The 22,562-nt window shown below is 32.8% G+C and overlaps 1 protein-coding gene across 40 annotated transcripts in view; it reads left to right on the top strand.

Annotated features, from left to right (window-relative positions):
- ADGRL2 (adhesion G protein-coupled receptor L2) overlaps window positions 1–22,188 on the top strand; it is a 293,729-nt gene extending 271,541 nt beyond the window's left edge. For 12 of the 40 annotated variants that reach the window (XM_077988115.1, XM_077988085.1, XM_077988104.1 and 9 more), the window contains 8 exons: window positions 176–396; window positions 1,712–1,778; window positions 9,661–9,752; window positions 11,622–11,790; window positions 14,340–14,468; window positions 15,017–15,113; window positions 16,659–16,787; window positions 20,154–22,188. In XM_077988115.1, coding sequence (XP_077844241.1) covers window positions 176–396; window positions 1,712–1,778; window positions 9,661–9,752; window positions 11,622–11,790; window positions 14,340–14,468; window positions 15,017–15,113; window positions 16,659–16,787; window positions 20,154–20,908 — 1,659 coding nt within the window. In that variant the 3' untranslated portion in view covers window positions 20,909–22,188. Of the gene's footprint in view, window positions 1–175; window positions 397–1,711; window positions 1,779–9,660; window positions 9,753–11,621; window positions 11,791–14,339; window positions 14,469–15,016; window positions 15,114–16,658; window positions 16,788–17,017; window positions 17,100–20,153 lie in introns of all 40 variants that reach the window. The other 28 variants (XM_077988175.1, XM_077988137.1, XM_015143426.3 and 25 more) reach the window with 4 other exon arrangements.
- Window positions 22,189–22,562: the final 374 nt, after the last annotated feature.

The following is a 22,562-nucleotide window of genomic DNA, read 5'->3' as shown; positions in this document are numbered from 1 at the left end:
GGTTTTTAGCTTGTTTCCACTTACGAAAAAAATATTTTGAGGAAGCATTAGGTTACTCTGAATAATGTATTTTTGAAATAATAGCGATTTCTCTTAGTGAGTATTTTATAGTTTTGGAGTGGGCTATTTTTATTCATGAGTGTTCTTTTGTGTTTTTTGTTCTTTTCCTCTGTAGATTGCATGCCCAATATTTGCAGGACTTCTACACTTTTTCTTTTTGGCGGCTTTTGCTTGGATGTGCCTAGAAGGTGTGCAGCTCTATCTAATGTTAGTTGAAGTTTTTGAAAGTGAATATTCAAGGAAAAAATATTACTATGTTGCTGGTTACTTGTTTCCTGCCACAGTGGTTGGAGTTTCAGCTGCTATTGACTATAAGAGCTATGGAACAGAAAAAGCGTAAGTAATTGCAAGTGACCTGAGTGTTTTTCAAGTGAATAATTTTTTAAAGCCTGTTAGCTGTCAGTGAGGGTCCCTGACAGATTAAAATAGCATCTGAAAGCTTTATTGGTAAGAGAATGGGCATACCGTGCACAAATTACAATCAAGTCTTTTGTAATTTTCTGGGTTCAGAGGATTTGTACTCTGGCAAAGCAGATTCTAAATTATGGACTTTCTTTTTAACACAAAAGATTGACCTGAAACAAATTGAAAAAGTAAATAACTTTTTGGCCTTAGAAAGATATTAAGTAAAAATTCTTCTGAACTTAAAGCATCTGACAGGTTTAACTACTCAGTGTTAAGCTAATGCTTCATTAGCTCTCTTTGTGCAGCCAACCCTCTAGCTAACTCTCATTCTGAATTGTGACAGTAGCACATTCCATCCCATATGTTTTACTTTGATAATATTTTATCAGGCAGTTTGAAAGGATTAAAATAAGTCACTGTCTTTCGTTTATAAAAGTATAGATATTTACAGAAAGTGACAGAAGGTAGACATAGTCATGTTTCTAAGGATTTTATTTGCTAGAGGCATGAATTTTCCTTCCAATTCTGTTTATTTTTTTCCTTTGATAAAATTAGTTATATAAAGATTCTTTGGACTAAAGAAAGCTTTTTGACTGTACAGATGATGAAAGACAAATAAAAGAAATTCAGTGGGGATTCCATGTTATATGAAAAATGAACCACTAAGTAAAATCTGTCTTAATAAGTTTATGCATCATTTACTCTAATACTGTGTGAGTTCTGTGCTTTGATTTCCTTTTCTAGTATTTATCCATTCCTAGTGAAGGTGTTACATTTCTGCTATACTGTTTTGCAACAAACATAACATCTGAACAGTTTTTGGGGGGTCTGTTATGTTCCATAGGGTTGAGCACTTTAGCTCTGACAAATCTGAAAGGCAAATTTTGAAAATTATATGTAGGACTTCAAAATGATGAGATAATTTGTAATACTGAGTTTCAAGTCTTTCTTAGAGAAATCTGAAGCCTTAAGGATTCAGTGGTGGAGTGGTGTTTATTGTTTTCCCCATACAAGCACGATTTTGTATGCTTTTATCAAATACGAAACCAGCAGGTCGAAGTAAATAAATAACTATCCTTTGTTAAGTCAAAGCCAACTCAGAATTATTAGAGGTCTTACACATGATAAATGAATTTTCAAAGGCAAATGTAAAGTTGGTTTTGTTAGGTTTTTAAAATCCTATTTTCCTTGTAATGGTGAGGTTCCATAGAAACTACTAATGCATATTCTATTCTTTTCATAATAGTTGCTGGCTTCATGTTGATAACTACTTTATATGGAGCTTCATTGGACCTGTTACTTTCATTATTCTGGTAAGCAGATTCTGTTTTCCCTTGCTTTTTAGCTTGCTGCTTTAGCAGTGCTATTCAAACAAGGATAATTTGTTTTATTGTTTGTTTATCTATCTATACAAAGATTTACAAATATGCCTGTCTCACAGGATAATAGTATATTTTAAATATTTTTTATATACTTGCTAATTAATATTTCTGAAAATCTTTAAGAAGTACTTTTTCTCATTTCTAGTTTAATAAGCTAAAATATCACATCATAATCTAAAAAATATACTTACATATAGGCCATGTTATAAATAAATATGTCAGGAAAGTGAAAGAACATTACCTTAATTTTTATTATCTTAGTTTCCACATAGTAATTTAATACTTCTAAATGAATGTCCACATCCTCAATTCTTTTTAGTGTATAAAAAGTTGTTTAATCTTGCATTAACGAATGACTATTAAATCAACTTAAAATGTATTAGAAATAAAATTACTTCTATAAGACTGAAGATACCAAATGAAAATACTAGTTTAAGAAATACTATTTTTAAATGAATTTGATACAAGCTAAGGATAGTGACATTAAGCTATTTTTAAATGTCTTACATTACCCTTAGTCACATTTGAAATATAGTTGAAATAAAGGATTGTAGCTACAGTATCTAGACTTTAGTATTTAAAACTTTCAACCAGGGCTGGGCATGGTGGCTCGCACCTATAATCCCAGTATTTTGGGAGGCTGAGGCGGGAGGATCACTTGAGGCTAGCCTGGGTGACATAGCAAGACCTCCTCTCTACAATATACTTTTAAATTACTTCGGTGTAGAGGCACGTGCCTGTAGTCCCAGCTACTCAGGAGGCAGAGGCAGAAGGATCTTTTGTGCCCAGGAGCACAAGACTGCAGTGAGCTATGATTGCACCACTGCACCCTCGCCTGGGCAACAGAGCGAGACCGTGTCTTTTAAAAAAAAAAAAAAAATTTGCTCAGTTGTAGCAGTATGGTGATAGAAATGGTGTTATTAACTCTGAAAAGGAAACATAAATACTTCCTATTTTAAGGAGTTTTTCTTTTTTTTTTTTTTTTCCAAAAACGTAACACAAATGAGCTCCTTTGGATCTTTTCGTGGTTAAGCAGTGTTTCATAAAATTGAGAAAAACTTTCAGTAGTTGAAGGAAACGAAAACTACTTGAAGTGTGTATTTGTCATTAAATTAATTATTTTGCACAAATACATAGTGAAGTGAAAATTTGAGATGAATGCCTGTATGAATTAAACCAGTAAAACATTCTCAAGTATTCCTCGGAAAGCTGATTTCTCATCAGAATTATTAAATCTGATGATTACCCAAGTTTTTATTCTTGGTGTTCATATGTTAACACAGCCTAAGCCTATCTAGAGTTAAATGGCTGACATGAAGAGGCATGATCCTTGAAGACATAACCTTTCATTTTCCCCTAAGACCTTCGTCAAAGACATATGTTGAAAAATATAAAGACTGCTTTAGGGATGTTTGGCCTATGAGGCTATCATGTGTTTACTTCTTTTATACTGTAGTTTTATTTATTTGATATCTGTGAAGATAAGTACTGACTTTAGATCATTAAAAAACATTTCACTTAGCAAAATACTCAGCTTTTAATAAGAAAAAAGGTTAAGGACATTTTATTATGTTGTTCATTTATAGTAGAGCACACTATTGCTTTGTAAGTCTTGTCATTATTTTCCTCTACCAAATCCTTCAGGTTGAGATGTGAAGGGCCTTTTCAAGAGCATTCTCAACTTAAAAACAAACAAAAACCCCAGTAGTTAGCAATCCCAGTACAGTTCTTGTTGGAATTCTCCTGCAATTGTTTTGCCGTCTAATTTTCCCAACAGAGAGCGATTAAGAGTGGTATAGGAATACAAAACAGCGTCTTGCAAAAGAGTATCTAACTTAAATTGAGATATGATATGATTATACAGTGTGTGTGGGGAAAATATATATATATATATATATATATCTCCCTCTCGTGATGATAAGGTATTTAAAACTCAATTCTCGTACAAATCTTAATATAGATTGTATTGTATACTGTCCTTTTAAGGAATATTCTCGTAACAAAAATTACCTATTGCTGTTCCTAGAAAGTATAGCTTTGCATTTTCAATTTTTCTGAATTGAAACTGTTTCACTTAGTTGTATTAAATAGGTGTACATTCTAAATAATAATCTATGAAGAAAAATAATATGCTAAGGAAAATAAAACTTCCTACTTCTGCATCTCTATAGAATATCTTGCCTACAGGCACCAGAGTAGTTATATCTATGAGAAAAGTGCTGGTAAGTAATGAGCAGTGGGAAACCATTAGTATGCCTGAAATGGTTTAATGAAAGCTTGGATCATGACACGTCAGGAGCTGTTCTTATCATTTGGACAGCTCCATCTGCATCGTTAATAATTAATTCAGTTCAGTAAGAGTTCAGCTCACACACTCATTTAGAAGTCTTCTTCAGAGAACACCTCTCTGGCTGCTAGTCCCAGGGAGAAATAGGTTTCTGCTTGGCTAACAGCAAAGATCTGGTGATACAAGTATAGCTTTAGAGCTGCATTTGCCAGGTAGCAAAAGCTCCAGGGAGGACAAAAAGGGTCAGAACATGTGCAGTTCAGCTAGGTTACTTCAGAGTGATGTTTCTGTTCTTCTGTCTTATCATATCCATGTCAGCACTGCAAGCTGTGGAATGAATTTTAAGCTGCTAAGCTCAGACGGATGTGATTCAATTGAGCAGGTTGATGACCATAAAACAAACTGTGCACTCCTATAATCTGTGGTACCTTTTTCTTTTTTTAAACTTCTTTGTATTTTTATGTGCATCAATATGGCTGATGTTTAGCTGTGCTATATCATTAAGCAGTGTTAAATTTTATCAGCAAATTGGCAGATTATTATAAATAATTTATGAAATTATTATTTGGGGATAGGTAAAAGAATGATCTTTGTCAGTGGGAGAGAAAAAAATGTCCCAGTTTGATGACTTACTGTTTTTGACTGAATAAGGGATTTTTTTTTCTCAATTTGCTCTCACTCAACAGAGATGTCTCTTAAGAGATAGTCATCTGTTTACGTGTACACACACACCTGCCCACACACAAGGCACACACACACACACACACGCCAGAGCTAAGCTAAAATCTGGTTAATTCTTGAATGAGTTGTTTCATCTCCAGAATTAATTATTAGCATGGACATTTAGCCTGGTTGGTTGTCGTACATATGTACCACAAACCTAATAGCCTATACTTACTAGTAGTGGCTTCTTTGTGGATAATTGAGTAACTGCATGTACTTACCAAGTTTAAACAAATGTTTGTGTGCGCAGCTGTAACTCCACCTTTTTCCTTTCTCACTGATGCATGGAGCCTTTCAACCTATGCCAAAATACTATGTTTAAACTTCGTACTATTTACACTGAAAAGAAAAAACAAGGAGCATGAGGGTCAAGAGTGGCTGCATTGGAATTCAAGGGAGAAGAACAGCAATTGGATGGTAGAGACATTGTTCTCTCCCTCCCTCCTTGCCTGCCTTCCATTGAGAAATAGGGGAAATACCATGTTTGACTATTGTGATTGATTTTGTAAATGTATATCAATGGCAGAAAAATAAATTGAGCAAAAGTAAAAGTAAGAAGGAGAAAGAAATCACTTCTTATAACCAGCGGGAGCTGGGTGTGGGGAAGCAAAGAAGTATATGGCTGGAAAGAGAAAAATGCAAGGAAGAAAGGAATTCAGATTTGCAGCCAGTAGTTTATTTGAAACCTACCTTTTTTGTCTTAAAATGACTGTAGATTTTTATCAAAGATGTGTTTATTTGCCCCTCTACCTCTTATTCTCATTTCCACAGTTGTATTTTAAGAAAACGAGAAAGAAGTAAGAAAGGGGAAAAAATTTTTGAAATAGTTTTCCCTGCAAAATTTTATTTATCAGAATGTATTGTCTCCTGAAAGGTAGTGACAATATTTATTCTGTCAAACTAAAATTTAGCATTACTTTTTTTTAACATTGGAGAAAATAAGATAACTGTAAAACCACATTTTTAAAAATGTACCTATGCTTCAGTATATATTCTATTTAATTCCAGAAGATATTTTATTGTCATATATGTTGGTGGTAGCATAAATCGTTGAGCATCTAAATGATATAAAAGTTTTTGTATTTCTCTAATAAGACTAGTAATACGTATTGGTGAATTTTTTTTATTGAGTTGGGAAAAAGAAAAATCTTATTTAGCGTTTTTTGCCATCTTACATTATGGTTTACAATATGTCATATGCTTTTATTTCATAATTAATTTGTCTTGAAACGATGGTATTTTGTCCTCTTCCACGTACCATTGCCTCATTATTTGTATGACTTCAAGTCGTGTTTCAGAGGCTAAGTTAGTGTTGGGTTTAACTATAAATTTCTTTACATCTAGATGTGAGTGCATTAGCTAAAAGTTTTATTTTCAGTTTCTTCAAGTTGGAGAATTCAGAACTTGTAATTTGAGTGCAAAAATCCCTCAGTTATGATTATTTTTCCAATGCTTTTAGTTGTTTTTAAAGAAACTCACTTTCAAGTCTTCTAAAACATTCCATTTTAAGTATGTTAGAAACAGCTTTTAAAAATTTCATGCTTATATTTGCACTTGGATTCATGAGCTATGTGTGATATTTAGCTATGTAAAAGTATAAATGACATAAACAAGTTTGGAAAAAATAAACTAACTGTTATTAAGCGTGCAACTTGACTAGTGGGAGTAGAAGTGTGGGTGTTTTGGCCAGTTGCTGATTGTGGGATGGTAGTGTTTTACAAAGGAAATGGAGAATTGGTTAATTCTGGCAAATCCATCAGGTAGAAGTCATTTGATGAGCATACCTATTATGTAAATAACATAAATAGGATTTCTTTGAGGCAGTATTTTATATGTTAATTTATTTATCTTCAATTCATTCATCTCTGAATGATTTTTAAGTTGGATTACTTTTTATAGAAATGGAACCTTTTAAATATAGACTTAGTATATCTTTGTTAGGAGACTTCTAATCTTTTCACCCAGAATAAATTGGTTAATTTTATATGGGAAGTCTGTGGGCTGTAGAGTCCAGACCACAGTATATTGAATCCCAGCACTGACAATATAGTAGCTAAGAAGTCTTTGGAAAGATACATCTCAATTATTTCTAAAATGAGTATACAAGTACTGCCTGCTGCCACTGGATATAGGATTGTAGCTGTATTTTTCCTCTGTAATTTTCTTTATTTTCTGAATTTGCATTGTGAATGTATTGTATGTGTAACTAGAAAGACACATTAAACACATGTAATGTAAAAACCTCAGTTAAGTGAGGGGAGCAAAAGAGGAGAAATGTATTGAACAGTCTGTTTTTAAAGGATTAATTGAGATAAGTTTTGTATGGCATATTCACGTTGGTTAGTATTATTAACTAGGAAAAATGACTTTATCATACTTAAGCCTTAATTGTATTTTTATATTGGTAGATTTCATTTTAGTATGTCAGTTTTACGGGAAAGTTGTCCCTGATTTTTGCCATTGAAAAATATTTCTTCTGAGTTGACTTCCAAGATTTTATCATTTTCTACTCTTCTTTTTGCAATATAATACTTTATATGTTCACATTTTTCCACATTCACATTTTTTAGTTTCCTTATAAATTTTATACATTGTAGTGAATAATGAATAACTTTGTTTCCAGAATGTTTAGTACTACTACTATTTTGTTCCCAAGGGGATAACTAATATGCTTAGAAAATTATGAACACCAAATTATGGTCCTATACACTTCAGGAAATTGTTTAAGAAGAGAAAGGAAAAAAACCCTTATGTTCAGAAGTTTGGGATAAAAGAAAGCAAATTGTTCTTATCAGGCCATTCAAAAACAAAGGATCAGAAACAAAGGGAGAATTTAAAGGATTTAAATTGTGAATCTGCAAAGCAGCCATCTTACCTATTATAGTCAGTTTATTTGTTTACTTGGGTTTTGGTTTTTTGTTTGTTTGTTTGTTTTTTTACAACGTTTATAGAGTTTTTGTTTTTAACCATTCTTGAATTTTACTAGTTAAAGCTAGTGTTGCATAAAATTAAAATTAAAAAAAAAAACCTCTTGATTTTTGCCTTAAAAAAAAATTAGAGATACACTTTACCATGATTCTTTAAAACCCTAATCAGATATTTACTACTATACTACCAGAAGGATCTCTCTTAATTTCTCAAAGGCAGAAATTGTGTCTTACTCATTCACAATACAATAAGCACATCCTTTTATGGAACAAGAATGAAATGTATCATATTGTAACATATCCAAAAAATTCAAGCATTTATTTATATTGTGACCAACTAGAATGTTATGGAAAATAAAGCCAGATAATGTTTCTACAATTGTATTTACTTTCTCTCTAGATGTATTTTAAGAAATTTAAAAAAATATATTTTTTTAAACAAACTGTTTTTGCCCTTAAGTAATTAACATCAAAGGACAGAATGTTACCTGCCAACACTTGTAAAGTTTTGCCCAATTACCTCATTTTATCCCTTAAGAAGGAATTCTCCATCTAAGAGAAATCATAGGGCACGGTGGACAAAATAACTTGATAGATACATAGCTTACATTAAAGCTTTTCTTAACACTGCTTCTAAACTCATCATGGGGAAGGACTTGGAAATTTTTATTTATTGCCCTTTATCACTTTTCCTAATTATAAAATCAGAAGTAGTGAATGATGAATAGTGTTACCATTTGATCATGTGATATTGTGACTCAGTAAAAATGATCATGTTACTGTAACACAGTTATGCTGATTATCTGCAACAAGGAATTAAATTCATCCTTACCTATAATAGGTGAAATGGGTCCTTTTCTGAATATACTATTTCTGGTATTAAGTCATATAAAGCTCACAAAATAACTTTTTTTTTCCTTTTAAAAAGTAATCTAAAAATAAAATGGCAAAAAAAAAAAAATCCAGGAACAATGTAATTTAGTTCTATTTTTGGAGCATAAAAATGGAACTGCCTCCTCCTCTTCTTCCAACATTCTTCCAGATGTCTGTAGAAACAAATGCAAATTACCATCCTTTGTCTCTTAGTCAAAACACAGCTCCTCTTCCTCTGCGCAAGCTCAGGTTGACCTCTTGGAATCCACTCACTTTCCTTCTTGTCAGATTACATCTTCCTCATTTTGCTTTTGTTTGCACCTAGATTCTTTGCATAGCTGAATGTTTAGAAGGACTCAAAACAGCCTTTTGTCAGAATGTATCTACTTCCTTACACTACAGAGACAGAAAAAAAGGACTGATGGCTTTTAACAGTTAAATGGCAAAACATACCTATATAAACTTTATCTTACTTTATTATAACAAACATTTATCATATGTTATTTCATTTGGTCCCCACAATTGCCTTATGAATAGATCAGACAGATGTGATTGTCCTCATTTAATCAGACAAAATCAAGAGCTAGACTCACAACCAAGACTAATGGTTCCAAACCCAGCAATTTTGTAGATTACATGATGTACATGATCTACATCATGATGTACAAAATTCCTTCTAAGGAATTGACTTGAGTGTTTCCATCAGATGGCTTTTAGGCCCTGGAGTACATCTAGCTAAAGAAACTAATTTAGGTTTTCTAATTTATTTAATCATTACCATATAATACTGACTTAATGAGGTTCAATTTGATGTCAAATGATCTATTAAAGAATTGATCATACATAGCCAGAGTATTTTTTATGTAGACTCAACTTGATCATTGCATACATAAAAAAATTGTTTCAGTATCTGCCATATAAACATGGATTGATACATTTGCAAGAACTATTCATTTTTCAGCTGTTTGTTCATTGTGGTCTAATTCTTTGTTTGTTACAACAGCTAAATATTGTCTTCCTGGTGATCACATTATGCAAAATGGTGAAGCATTCAAACACTTTGAAACCAGATTCTAGCAGGTTGGAAAACATTAAGTAAGTATTTTGTATTTTAATTTTAATACTTGGCAAACTAAGTAAAAGATACTCTCCACAGGGAACACAGGGATTTCTACCTTCTGTCAACTGTAGAAATTATTCAAAATGAAGTTTTACTGCCCTCAAGTTGAATCTCAGTGTTACTGTATCACCAACACTGGTCAAAGATTAGATAATAAAATTCCTGTCTTGATCTAGAACCATAAATTGTTTCAGTGGCTTCCTGGAAATTCCATATCATTGTAGCAATTTCATTTGAATTTAAAATGCAGTTCAAAATGATTTTCCTATTTGCATGGCTGATATGATTATATTAAGTTTGTTTTGTTAAATGACTTTTTGCTTTAAGGATTCTGAGCAGTTTCCACTCCTAATCCTGTTTTCCTAAGAGAATTTACTCTATTACTATTGTTAACTTGAAGATTATCTGTTGTTTTCATGCTAATTAAACAAATATTTACTCTATCTTAATGTTGAATAAAAGCTGCAATAGTCTGTCAATGGAGAAAATGCTATCTAATTAACAAAAAATGATAGCTGTTGTTCATTAAATCATCTTATGGAAACATTTTCAGAGTTACCTTTAAAATATCTGAGCCTTTTAATTTAGAACTTGAGAAGGTATTATTCAAGTTGGTTATAATGTGATTGTAAAAAATACTATTTTTAGTGTCAAAAATGGCAGATCTATAGTAAGGGTAAAATTTTTTTTTTTATTTAGATGTTTTAGATAGGTTAGTGCCAACTTCATTGCATGTTGCATGGTAAGAGAGAGAGCTAATCTTTAGCATCTCTCTCTTTTCTTCCTTTTCCTCTTTCTGTCTTCTCATCTTCACCAGTAATTACCGTGTTTGTGATGGCTACTATAATACGGACTTACCTGGGTAAGGTAGAACCCTACATTAACAAATTTATAGCATGATTTATATTTTTTACAAATCCGTCAATATCATGAACTGCCCTTAACTTTTATAATTATTTTGAAATATCTAGTTTGCTATAGTATTTTAAAACTATAATATGCCTTTATTTTTTAATTGCTTGCCTCTGCATTTTGACTTTCTTAATTTTGACTAATTTATAAAATATATAAATGCTTTCTTATTACTTTCTATTTTAATTCTGTCTAATAATTTTGTTTCTCTTTTCTGCTTATAATGCTTTCTAGCTATGAAGATAATAAGCCATTTATCAAGTAAGATCATTAGTTAGACATGGAATGCACTGACTTTAAATCCTTCTCATTCCGTCCTATTTCCTACAGTTCTTTTCTTCTTAAGCTATTCATGATGAAATCTCTCCAAAATTATTTTATTTTGAAGTTGTTCTCATGTTTTTGTCCCATTTCAGCTAGGCTTCTTCATGCTTTAGTTATAAAACCTTAGGTTCACCTAAGACTAGTTTATTAGAATCTGAAGTTTAGGTGTTAAGTGATTATCTGCCATTTAACCTTTCTGTATGTGTCACATTATTCAGTGTCATGTGAGTACACCACAGGAATAAAAATACAGAAGTAAATTAATTAAGCACTCCTTAATTTCTTTTATGAAAATGCACATAAAGGACAAAGTCATAGGGGATATATTACACCTTGTATTTTAATATAGTTTTGATACTTTGTTTATTCTGGAATAAGAAAAGGTCATACCTGCTGTTGCTGTTTTCACTGGAGGCTGCAGTACTAAATGCTATTGTTCTTTCTTAATCAGTGAAAGGTTAAAGCCAAAATGCTGTTGAATTTGAATGTGAACATAGAGAAAGTCAACTGCCACTACTGATATGCCACTACTGATATGTTAACATTTAAGCGTGATGCGTGTTTTTTGCTCATTGAACGTGTTAAAAAAGTTCACTTTATTTTTCCAGGTCTTGGGTGCTTGGCGCTTTTGCTCTTCTGTGTCTTCTTGGCCTCACCTGGTCATTTGGGTTGCTTTTTATTAACGAGGAGACTATTGTGATGGCATATCTCTTCACCATATTTAATGCTTTCCAGGGAGTGTTCATTTTCATCTTTCACTGTGCTCTCCAAAAGAAAGTAAGTAATTGAAAACACCTAGGGGCTCAGATTACTCATTCTTTGATTTGAATATAATAGATATAATAAAGAATATTTTAAGTCACATCTGGCATATTGTTAAAGAGCATCATATTTTTAATTATAAGTTAATTTTAATACCTGTCTGAAAATTTAGGTTCATCTATAAAATAATACCAGTCATCTTTTGTATCTCAGTTCGGGAATGTTACAAACTAGATACTTAGGTTAAGATCTCTTCCTTGCTTATAGGGTCTATAAAATGCTAGGTACAAGGGGTATACAAGGTAAAATAAAAGGTTAAATAAAACTCATTCTTTGTTTGCTAAAGGCATTGCAGTGGCTCACACTGAAGTTGAGTAAAGGATAAATGATGTTAAGTTTTAAAGCACCAGACATACAAAAAATTAATGTTACCTTTTGAGTAATTTTGAAGGATCTAAAAATCAATAATTACTACCTTACGTCGTACTGTTTTGTCCTGATTTTATGTTAAGTGGAGTCAGCAAAAATGATTCAAAACTTACAGATGAAAAGCTTTAATCTGTAGCAAGAAGATGTAAACCTAAGGGAATTGCTTAGGTGCTATTTAAGTATAAAATTTCCATACCTTTCACTAGGTATCATCCTTTTTCTGACTTCATATCTAATGTAGTCATTTTATTCTGTTATTACTAGTTGGTCACTAAATTGAACACAGAAATAGAATTGTGAAAGTGAAAACTATTATGTTTTCAGTCCTGACAAGATGATAGTGTTGTTACTTCCATCAGTTTTGAATAAGCTATAATTTTGAGATAATGACAGTGGAATGTGCAATACTGACAGATAATGTATATTCACAGCAATATAGGCATTAGGCAAAACCAACACTGGAAGGTATTATTTGGATAAAATACCGTTTTGATTGCCATTGTCTTGGTTATGCAGCATTTCATAGCAGTTAACACCCATAAAATGTGTTGAAATTTTTTGTGAGGTATGATGTGTTATTTAATAACAGTGAACTTTAACTTATAAACATTGTACAGGGGTAACATTAGTAATTACTTTGGCTTTTATATATTTCCTACATAAGTGAGCATTTTATATACAGGCATATTATTGTATATTCATAATTTTTGTGCTGTTGTGCCAAGCATCTTTGACACAAAGCATAGACATAGCAGAAAAAGAGTGAGGTAGTCATTATTTCTTCATATATGAGAAAAAGAAGTATAACTTAGTCTCGGATACATCCACTTGGGTGCACCAGGATGAGTTGTTAAGAATATGATATAAAATGGTTAAGTTAAAATCATGGTTATAACTGCTTGAATGAGCATGTTTAGGCCAAGAAAATGCTTTGAAGTCTCAACCACCTTGTTATTTGTTCTAATAGGTTAATTAAATAAAGCTAAAAAGATGAAAATGCAAGTGCACTTAGATTTAAATGCCGTCTACTGATTTTTAATTTTCTAATTTTGCAAGCAATAAGTGTCAAAAGTCATGGTCTTTACAGGCAGTTACTGCACATAAACTTCTGAGTTGAGGGAAAGCCTTTGAGTGTTTCTGTAACCTATTAGAAAAAATGTTTTCTTACGCAGTTTCTTCTTGTCTGTCTTGTAATTTCACAGTCTGGCTCTAACCCACAAGAAAACATGTATATGCCAGTATAGCTGCAATAGTCCAACAGCACCCTCTCCCTCTTTACTTAATTCTGTAACACTGCTTTAGATGGGGCCCTATTATTTAGCAGTTGTTCGGACTTCACTTTTTAAAGTTTAGTTGAAACTTTTTTTAGACCTAAGAACTTTTTTTTTGCATTCATATATTCAAGCTTCAGGGGAAAAGGGGAAATTACATGGGTAACTCATTAATGTGAATGGAAATTGCATAAATAGTTCTCTTGTGTGCTAATGAAGTGAATAGACATCTTAAACTCTCTACACTAAAAGTTAAAGCTCGACACATCAGAAAATGAAGAAAACGTTCTGTCCTAATTAGTGGCAAATGTATCAAAGTACTTGTTTTCTTTATTCTTGTGCCAAAGTAGTCTTGTCGTTATAAAGAGGTTACCCGCAAAACTATGCAAAAGAGGTTTCTGTGTTGACCTACCTAAGAGGACATGAAGCATATAAAACTTCAACAACTGAATTACAGAGTGGTTAAATGTAATTAAGCAAGGAAAATGCTAAACTTTTTGTCCCGTTTTTTTTTAGCATAAAATAAAAAATTGGAGTTACTAAGTATAAGAGAATAAAACTATAAATATATTGCTATTATTTAATAACTAACATTTATATTATAACAGGATATAGAGTATTTCTTCATGTTGTATCACATTTTAAAGATTCTACTAGCCAGTCTAGTGGACAGAGATATTTTTCTGATTACTATTTCAGTAATTTTAATTGAACTTGATTTCGCAAGTTCAATTTATTTTCTCCACGGATAAGTCTTAGTGGAACTTTTAATTCTTTTCGGTTGTCTTCACTGTTCATTTAATTAGAGAGAGAGAAGCAAGTATGTTCATATTAATCCCTTGGTCTCGTGATTATTCAATGCAGGTACGAAAAGAATATGGCAAGTGCTTCAGACATTCATACTGCTGTGGAGGCCTCCCAACTGAGAGTCCCCACAGTTCAGTGAAGGCATCAACCACCAGAACCAGTGCTCGGTATTCCTCTGGCACACAGGTAACAAAGAGTTTGACAGCATCTTTAATTAACCGTATTTATAGAAAGCCTACTGAGACATGTTCTGTTCAGATGCACTAATTGTCTCCTCATTATAATGATCTAGATAGCAAATACTTGCTTTTTTAGTATTTTGGTTTTAATGTCTTCTTAAACATTTCTTCAGTGTTTCTTTATATGTGAACATCCTTTTTTGTGGAGAGTTACTTAAGAAGTATATCATAATCGTCTTATAGCCTAAGGCCATATAGCACAATGCTCATAGAAGGCACTCAATAAACGTATATTGAATAACCAGTGATCTCCACTCTTTAAAAAAAAGACAATAAAATAACATGTTTTTAAGAGTGGAGGATTAAATATCCCTTAGTTGCTTAGTAAATAAACAATAGACATTGTTAGTTTTAGACCAGAAACAACACACATTCTTTAAAAGGCCACCAGATAATCCTACATAGGTTGTTTAGGGTAAATCTCTGTATGTCTTTAATAAGGTAAGCTTGGGGAAACTAACAAAACACGTTTGTCTCACTATTTTGTATTAATAGAGTCGTATAAGAAGAATGTGGAATGATACTGTGAGAAAACAATCTGAATCTTCTTTTATCTCAGGTGACATCAATAGCACTTCAACACTTAATCAAGGTCAGTTATCAGGAAAATTTGAATTATTACCATTTATTAAAGTACATATAAATTCCTTTTATTCAATAATATAATGCAAGAAATATAATTTTAAACTGCATTAACAGGATGCGGCTTGAAGGTAATTATTGAAAATATACCTTGCCACAGATTAAAAATATTATCCTAGGGAGTACAGATTTATTCTTTCTGACCAAGACATTTATGAAGGTTTTCTTCATAAAACATTAATAAAATTAGAATAATCACTATTCACATGAAACAGTACCATGGAAATTATGTTTTTAATCTTTCTTTCAAAAAGTGAAAAATAAATGCTAAAATCATTTGTAGAAATCTTCATAAACAAAAATACATGAAAGTTTATAAGCAACTTTTTCTATATTGTTTGATGTGTCTACAGTGGCAGCTTTAAATTCATCAATCAATACAGTTCTTAAAATATGCTAGGAAATGAAGTAATTTAGAAAAGAGTATATGCACACACATGTATTCTTGAATAAAAGCTTAATACATTCCAATTTAGTATGAAAAATTATATGGTATTGTATATATCCTTGGAAGGATAATTTAATCACGCTATTTTCAGTTTGATATGTACTGATTTGTAATACAGGTTAGAATTTATTACAATGAAATATAATGACATTTTAAACTGTTGACGTTGTTCTAGTGAGATTCTCATTTAAAATGAAAAAAAGGTGTATGTGTGGTAGCGATACTAACCTGAATTTTAAGATATTTTTATCCAAATTACATTAGCTATGCAAAACATAATCAGTAAGTATTTAAAAGTTTGTAATTTGTCAGTTAGAATGAAAGACATGTGCATTTCTTCTGTTGCTTTGGTATTTTACTTCGTTCTGTTGGCTGTCAAAAAGTAAATGCATTATTCAATGATTCATTTTTGAAACCTGGCAAATAACATTACATAATGAAAATTCTTGTTATGTAGAATTTGTGAATGACCTAATAATTCATTGTGTAGTCTTTTTTTTCTCAGCATGTGTGCTTTTGCATTTACTAAGAGCAGCTTTTTGCAGTGTGTCATACTTTCCACCTGTTTGTGAAAGTTGTTTTTCCTCCTGCTCGTATCAAAGTTGGTATTAACACAGATGTTTTCATGAGACATAATCCCACACCTGTAAATTCTGAAAGTTTGAGATTCCCTCTTCTGGGCCTCAGTGGTTATGTTTTTAATATTAAGCAGTAACATCTTGAAACATAATGTTGATTTCTATGCATTTAATTGCCATTTTTGTTTAACAGTGCTTTTGTATAAATTAGTAAATGTCATCCTCAGCAGGTGTTTACTTGGGGGATTTAGAAAGCACCTGTGAATTACTGAAATTTAACTTCCCTCTCCCTTCTCTCCTGCAAATTAGTAGTTCAAATACAGTCAGAATATTTCAACAGATTTTCCATTGCCAACTTGTCCACTACCCTTGATGAATATAAAAAAATACTTTACTACCACTGTAACGCTAAAATAAGAGACTGATGTACTTTTTTCTGTGTTTTGTTGTTGTTTTTTTTTTACTTTAGGAATGACTGGCAATTACCTACTAACAAACCCTCTTCTTCGACCCCACGGCACTAACAACCCCTATAACACATTGCTCGCTGAAACAGTTGTATGTAATGCCCCTTCAGCTCCTGTATTTAACTCACCAGGTGTGCTTTACTTACAAATAAAACTACCTTTCTTTGCTGCTAAACAGAGCTATGATCTTTGCCCTGTTTCTGAAATATTCAAGTTGCCATATATTTATTATTACATTCTTAATTTATCAATTTAAAAAAATTACCGTATTGCCTATGCCAGGCTTCTAAAACTGCACTATATTATAGTAAAAGCTCAGTCATGATAGTATTTACAATAATTATCCATGTTTTTAACACAGGTGGCATAAATCTTAATATATTATTACAGGACTGACATCACATGGTCTGAGAGCCCATCTTCAAGATTTATATCATTTAGAGGTATCCTATCTATATAATATACTGTTCAGTTAATTCTAAAGCTTGCTGACAAAATTTGCTTCTGGAATGAATTAGCTAATGAAGATAATTTGGATGCCTAGCTATAGAAAACCACATTCAGCTTATCAATATATCCAAACTATAGTATAGTGCAGCTTTATGTAGTTTTCTTTTTTCTTAAGAAAAAAATCAGAATAAAGTTAGTATTAGTCAGCTTATACCTATAGTTTTTAATTGGGGGAGGGGGAAAGATTGTCACTAACCCATCTTATATTACTATGTTGTTTAATAGCTTATTTTAAATAAAAGCATATATATACTTAATATTAACAATTTTCAAGATTTTGGTAAAGTTTTCATATAATTATACTGCTAGCATATAATCTTTATTTGTGATGAATATTTGCCACTAAATTAAACACAGAACTTTGTTTCCATTTTTTTCTTAAAATTATTTTTTAATGTAACTGCAGCTTCTCTTTTCATTCTCTTGTGTTTTTTTTTACTTTCCTTATGCTTTCCTCTAGCAACCTACAGAGAGACAAGTATGGGAGTAAAACTTAACTTTGCCTATCAAATGTAAATTTTTTCAGCATGATTTTTAATGGGCACAATTAAAACATAACTAGCAGTCATGAAGTAGACTCAGCGGGCAAGTGGTTCACAATTTGCAACTAAAATGTTACCAAATTCAAACAGTACATCCGTCTGTACTGCCTTTTGTCAGTAATGGAGGTCTGTAGCAAATGCTGTCCATACTTAAGTATACGCAATGCTGAAATAATTTGCTCTATAAAGCCTGAAGTACTGTCAACCAAAATGCTTAATAATTGATTTATCATTTCTGCATTCCCACAGTAATCTTGCTACAGGCTGTGGAAAATCTTCAAGTGAATTACCTGAACTTGGGCAGAAAAAGATACCTCTTCAAAACCAGTCAAAGATGGCTTAAATCTGCAGTATATCATAGAAAAGACCTTTTGGATTATATCCAGTATATAGTGTTATATTTACCAAGCAATGATAAAACAAAAGAAAATCTTTGAAAACAGTGAACCTCTACAGAGGAAACAAATGCTAGCAAGTGAGCCATGTGTCACTCATACCTTTAAGTGCCAAATGTTTTTTTTTAATAATCTTACGAAGATTATAGCACATAACGTGAATTTATGAAGCTAAAGAATTGTGTCTACCAAGTTAAAGGAAGCCTTACAAATAACTATCACAATTTCATTTTGTTGCACATGGAACATGATACAAATTTGTCAGTTTTTCAAATGTGGAAGTTGGGACAGTCTTTAAACAATACAAATCACTAACAAATATAATCTTCCCTCATTTTCTCGTTTTTTTGCTGATGATAATTTGCCCAACAATGATCACATATTTATTGGTCATGAAGTTTGTATCAGGCAATACAGATTTTTTTTTTTTTCTGAAGGAAACTGCATTTTCTAGGATATCTGCAGCTTTAAGAGTGGAGTAAGCACTAAAACGGGAAATTTCGTATTTTTTTTCCAAGAACTAAATTTTTTCCTAAACTCCTCCAAGCCTTGCATACAATGCAGCAGCCTCACAGTGGTCAGTTTCATTTCAATAACATCATTTCATTCTTTTTTTTTTACAGACCTATCTGTAGACTGTGATTTTTTTTTTCTCTAGGATTTTGAGAATGAATAACCTAACTTTCCATGGTGCAGACCATTTAATTTTCTCTTGACTTTTTTTTTTCATTTGCTTGAGAAGCACTGTGATGTCTTAGTTTACATGTTTATGTGTCTGTGGAAAATACAACTCTGATTCCAATAGAGCATGTTACCATGTTTTTTTTTCCCCCCTCCTAAACCTCTTTTCCTATCTTCAGCAGACTTATCCAATCTTTCATTCCTTTAGAAATAAAAATATATTAGCCAAGGCTGCCACCCTTCTCCCATTCCATAGTTAATATTTATTCTTGGTTTAATTTCTGTGACCCATACTTAAGAAATCTCTAACATTTCTGCGTTTGACCTCCATGGCCATGGTGTCTGTGGGCCAATCTCGTACAGTGGACTCTGCTGGTTCATTCGGTGCTGTCACTGTGACTGATGCAGACTGCAGGGCTGCAGGCAAACTTTGACCACTAGAAGCCTGGGGCCATTGCTATTAGAGAGATTATTAGTACCAAAAACTCAAAATAATAAATATTAAATGAAAAATTAAAGGCTGCTATTGCTGGTAATCTAATTTGTTGAACCCTTGCTCTGACTAAGTTGCTGAGAAGCTTAGAAATTCTTCATCATGTTACAATAAATCATTTTACTTTCTTTTATATATCAGCTACTCTTAGGCCAGATAGCCTGAGCAGACAGACATGATGTGAGTTGTCCAAAGTGAGTCATTCCACCTGCTGTCTATCGTGATGTTGGATGGTGCTTGTGGACCCCTGGTCCAGTCAGTATGAGAGATGGCTGTCTTTGTTTAACATGACTTCTTTGTATCTGTCCATGTTTTCATTCTTTTTTTTACTTCATCTCCAGAAAAAAGGAAATGTTAGAATGTTGTTTAAAAAGTTGCTTGCCAGTTATGTGGGTTTATGTTGTACATTTTGCCTTTCAGTTTTGTATTGTGACTTATTCCTTTTTAATTTAGTGTTGTTTAGGACAAATTCTGTTAATTTTATTTTTATAAACCATAGTCTTGTACTTTAAAATGTAAATGTCACTAATGAATTGCTTTGCATTAACTATGCAAGGGCATGGAGTGAAGTCTTCTTTGTGTCAGAGATTTGACCAAAATCAATTAATAAGTACTGTCTCCCGAAATTGACAAAGTATTACTGTGTATGCCATTTTCCCTCCCTTGAAAACAGTATTATTTTTAACACTTTTTCCTGTTATCTGAGGGGTTGCAACTGTTTACAGTTGGGAATGCTGGAAAGCCTGGCACTTCTCAAGTGTTAGCTTTCAAATACAACTTTGTCCTGAACGACATTAAAAAGTTTTGTACAAAAGAAATAGCGTTTCTTTGTAAAGGAACAGAGACATAACGATAACTCCCCCTCTTCTGTTTCAGGACATTCACTGAACAATGCCAGGGATACAAGTGCCATGGATACTCTACCGCTAAATGGTAATTTTAACAACAGCTACTCGCTGCGCAAGGGTGACTATAATGACAGCGTGCAAGTTGTGGACTGTGGACTAAGTCTGAATGATACTGCTTTTGAGAAAATGATCATTTCAGAATTAGTGCACAACAACTTACGGGGCAGCAGCAAGACTCACAACCTCGAGCTCACGTTACCAGTCAAACCTGTGATTGGAGGTAGCAGCAGTGAAGATGATGCTATTGTGGCAGATGCTTCATCTTTAATGCACAGCGACAACCCAGGGCTGGAGCTCCATCACAAAGAACTCGAGGCACCGCTTATTCCTCAGCGGACTCACTCCCTTCTGTACCAACCCCAGAAGAAAGTGAAGTCCGAGGGAACTGACAGCTATGTCTCCCAGCTGACAGCAGAGGCTGAAGATCACCTACAGTCCCCCAACAGAGACTCTCTTTACACAAGCATGCCCAATCTTAGAGACTCTCCCTATCCAGAGAGCAGCCCTGACATGGAAGAAGAGCTCTCTCCCTCCAGGAGGAGTGAGAATGAGGACATTTACTATAAAAGCATGCCAAATCTTGGAGCTGGCCATCAGCTTCAGATGTGCTACCAGATCAGCAGGGGCAATAGTGATGGTTATATAATCCCAATTAACAAAGAAGGGTGTATTCCAGAAGGAGATGTTAGAGAAGGACAAATGCAGCTGGTTACAAGTCTTTAATCGTAGAGCTAAGGAATTCCAAGGGCCACATGCAAGTATTAATAAATAAAGACTCCATTGGCCTGATGCAGCTCCCTCAAACTCTGCTTGAAGAGATGACTCTTGACCTGTGGTTCTCCAGTGTAAAAAAGATGACTGAACCTTGCAGTTCTGTGAATTTTTATAAAACATACAAAAACTTTGTATATACACAGAGTATACTAAAATGAATTATTTGTTACAAAGAAAAGAGATGCCAACCAGGTATTTTAAGATTCTGCTGCTGTTTAGAGAAATTGTGAAACAAGCAAAACAAAACTTTCCAGCCATTTTACTGCAGCAGTCTGTGAACTAAATTTGTAAATATGGCTGCACCATTTTTGTAGGCCTGCATTGTATTATATACAAGACGTAGGCTTTAAAATCCTGTGGGACAAATTTACTGTACCTTACTATTCCTGACAAGACTTGGAAAAGCAGGAGAGATATTCTGCATCAGTTTGCAGTTCACTGCAAATCTTTTACATTAAGGCAAAGATTGAAAACATGCTTAACCACTAGCAATCAAGCCACAGGCCTTATTTCATATGTTTCCTCAACTGTACAATGAACTATTCTCATGAAAAATGGCTAAAGAAATTATATTTTGTTCTATTGCTAGGGTAAAATAAATACATTTGTGTCCAACTGAAATATAATTGTCATTAAAATAATTTTAAAGAGTGAAGAGAATATTGTGAAAAGCTCTTGGTTGCACATGTTAGGAAATGTTTTTTCTTACACTTTGTCATGGTAAGTTCTACCCATTTTCACTTCTTTTCCACTGTATACAGTGTTCTGCTTTGACAAGTTAGTCTTTATTACTTACATTTAAATTTCTTATTGCCAAAAGAACGTGTTTTATGGGGAGAAAAAAACTCTTCCAAGCCAGTTATGCCATGCCTTGCACAGAAGTGGTGAAATCTAGAAAAGATTGTGTGTCACCCCTCTGTTTATTCTTGAACAGAGGGCAAAGAGGGCACTGGGCACTTCTCACAAACTTTCTAGTGAACAAAAGGTGCCTATTCTTTTTTAAAAAAATAAAATAAAACATAAATATTACTCTTCCATATTCCTTCTGCCTATATTTAGTAATTAATTTATTTTATGATAAAATTCTAATGAAATGTAAATTGTTTCAGCAAAATTCTGCTTTTCTTTTCATCCCTTTGTGTAAACCTGTTAATAATGAGCCCATCACTAATATCCAGTGTAAAGTTTAACACGGTTTGACAGTAAATAAATGTGAATTTTTTCAAGTAGTTAACACGTGAACTCTTATGTATGATACATAATTGGCTTTAACATGTTGGTCCCTTCCCACCCCCTCCCACCTTGGTTTAAGTAATGTCATACCAAAGCCCAGGGATATATGAAAGGATACAATTAAGTTGCCTGTTTGTTCTTTATGCTGAAAAGAATGTATGTCTTCTCATTTCCCACTACATATGCACAAAATCTGTTGGATAAGTTTTAAGAGGGATATATTCTGAAAGCATTTTTGTTTGTTGCATTGTAACAGGACTAAAAAAAGAAGGGTTGGAAGTTCTACCATCAAATTTGGGCATCATAAAAAGTTTTTAACTGATTTTCTTTAACTGATTTTTCAGCAGTATTGGGAAATTTCTTAAACATA

The sequence above is a fragment of the Macaca mulatta genome, chromosome 1 (assembly GCF_049350105.2).
Source record: "Macaca mulatta isolate MMU2019108-1 chromosome 1, T2T-MMU8v2.0, whole genome shotgun sequence".
NCBI lineage: Eukaryota > Metazoa > Chordata > Mammalia > Primates > Cercopithecidae > Macaca > Macaca mulatta.
The sequence above is the reverse complement of the archived record's forward strand: the minus strand, read 5'-3'. Positions and strand labels throughout refer to the sequence as shown.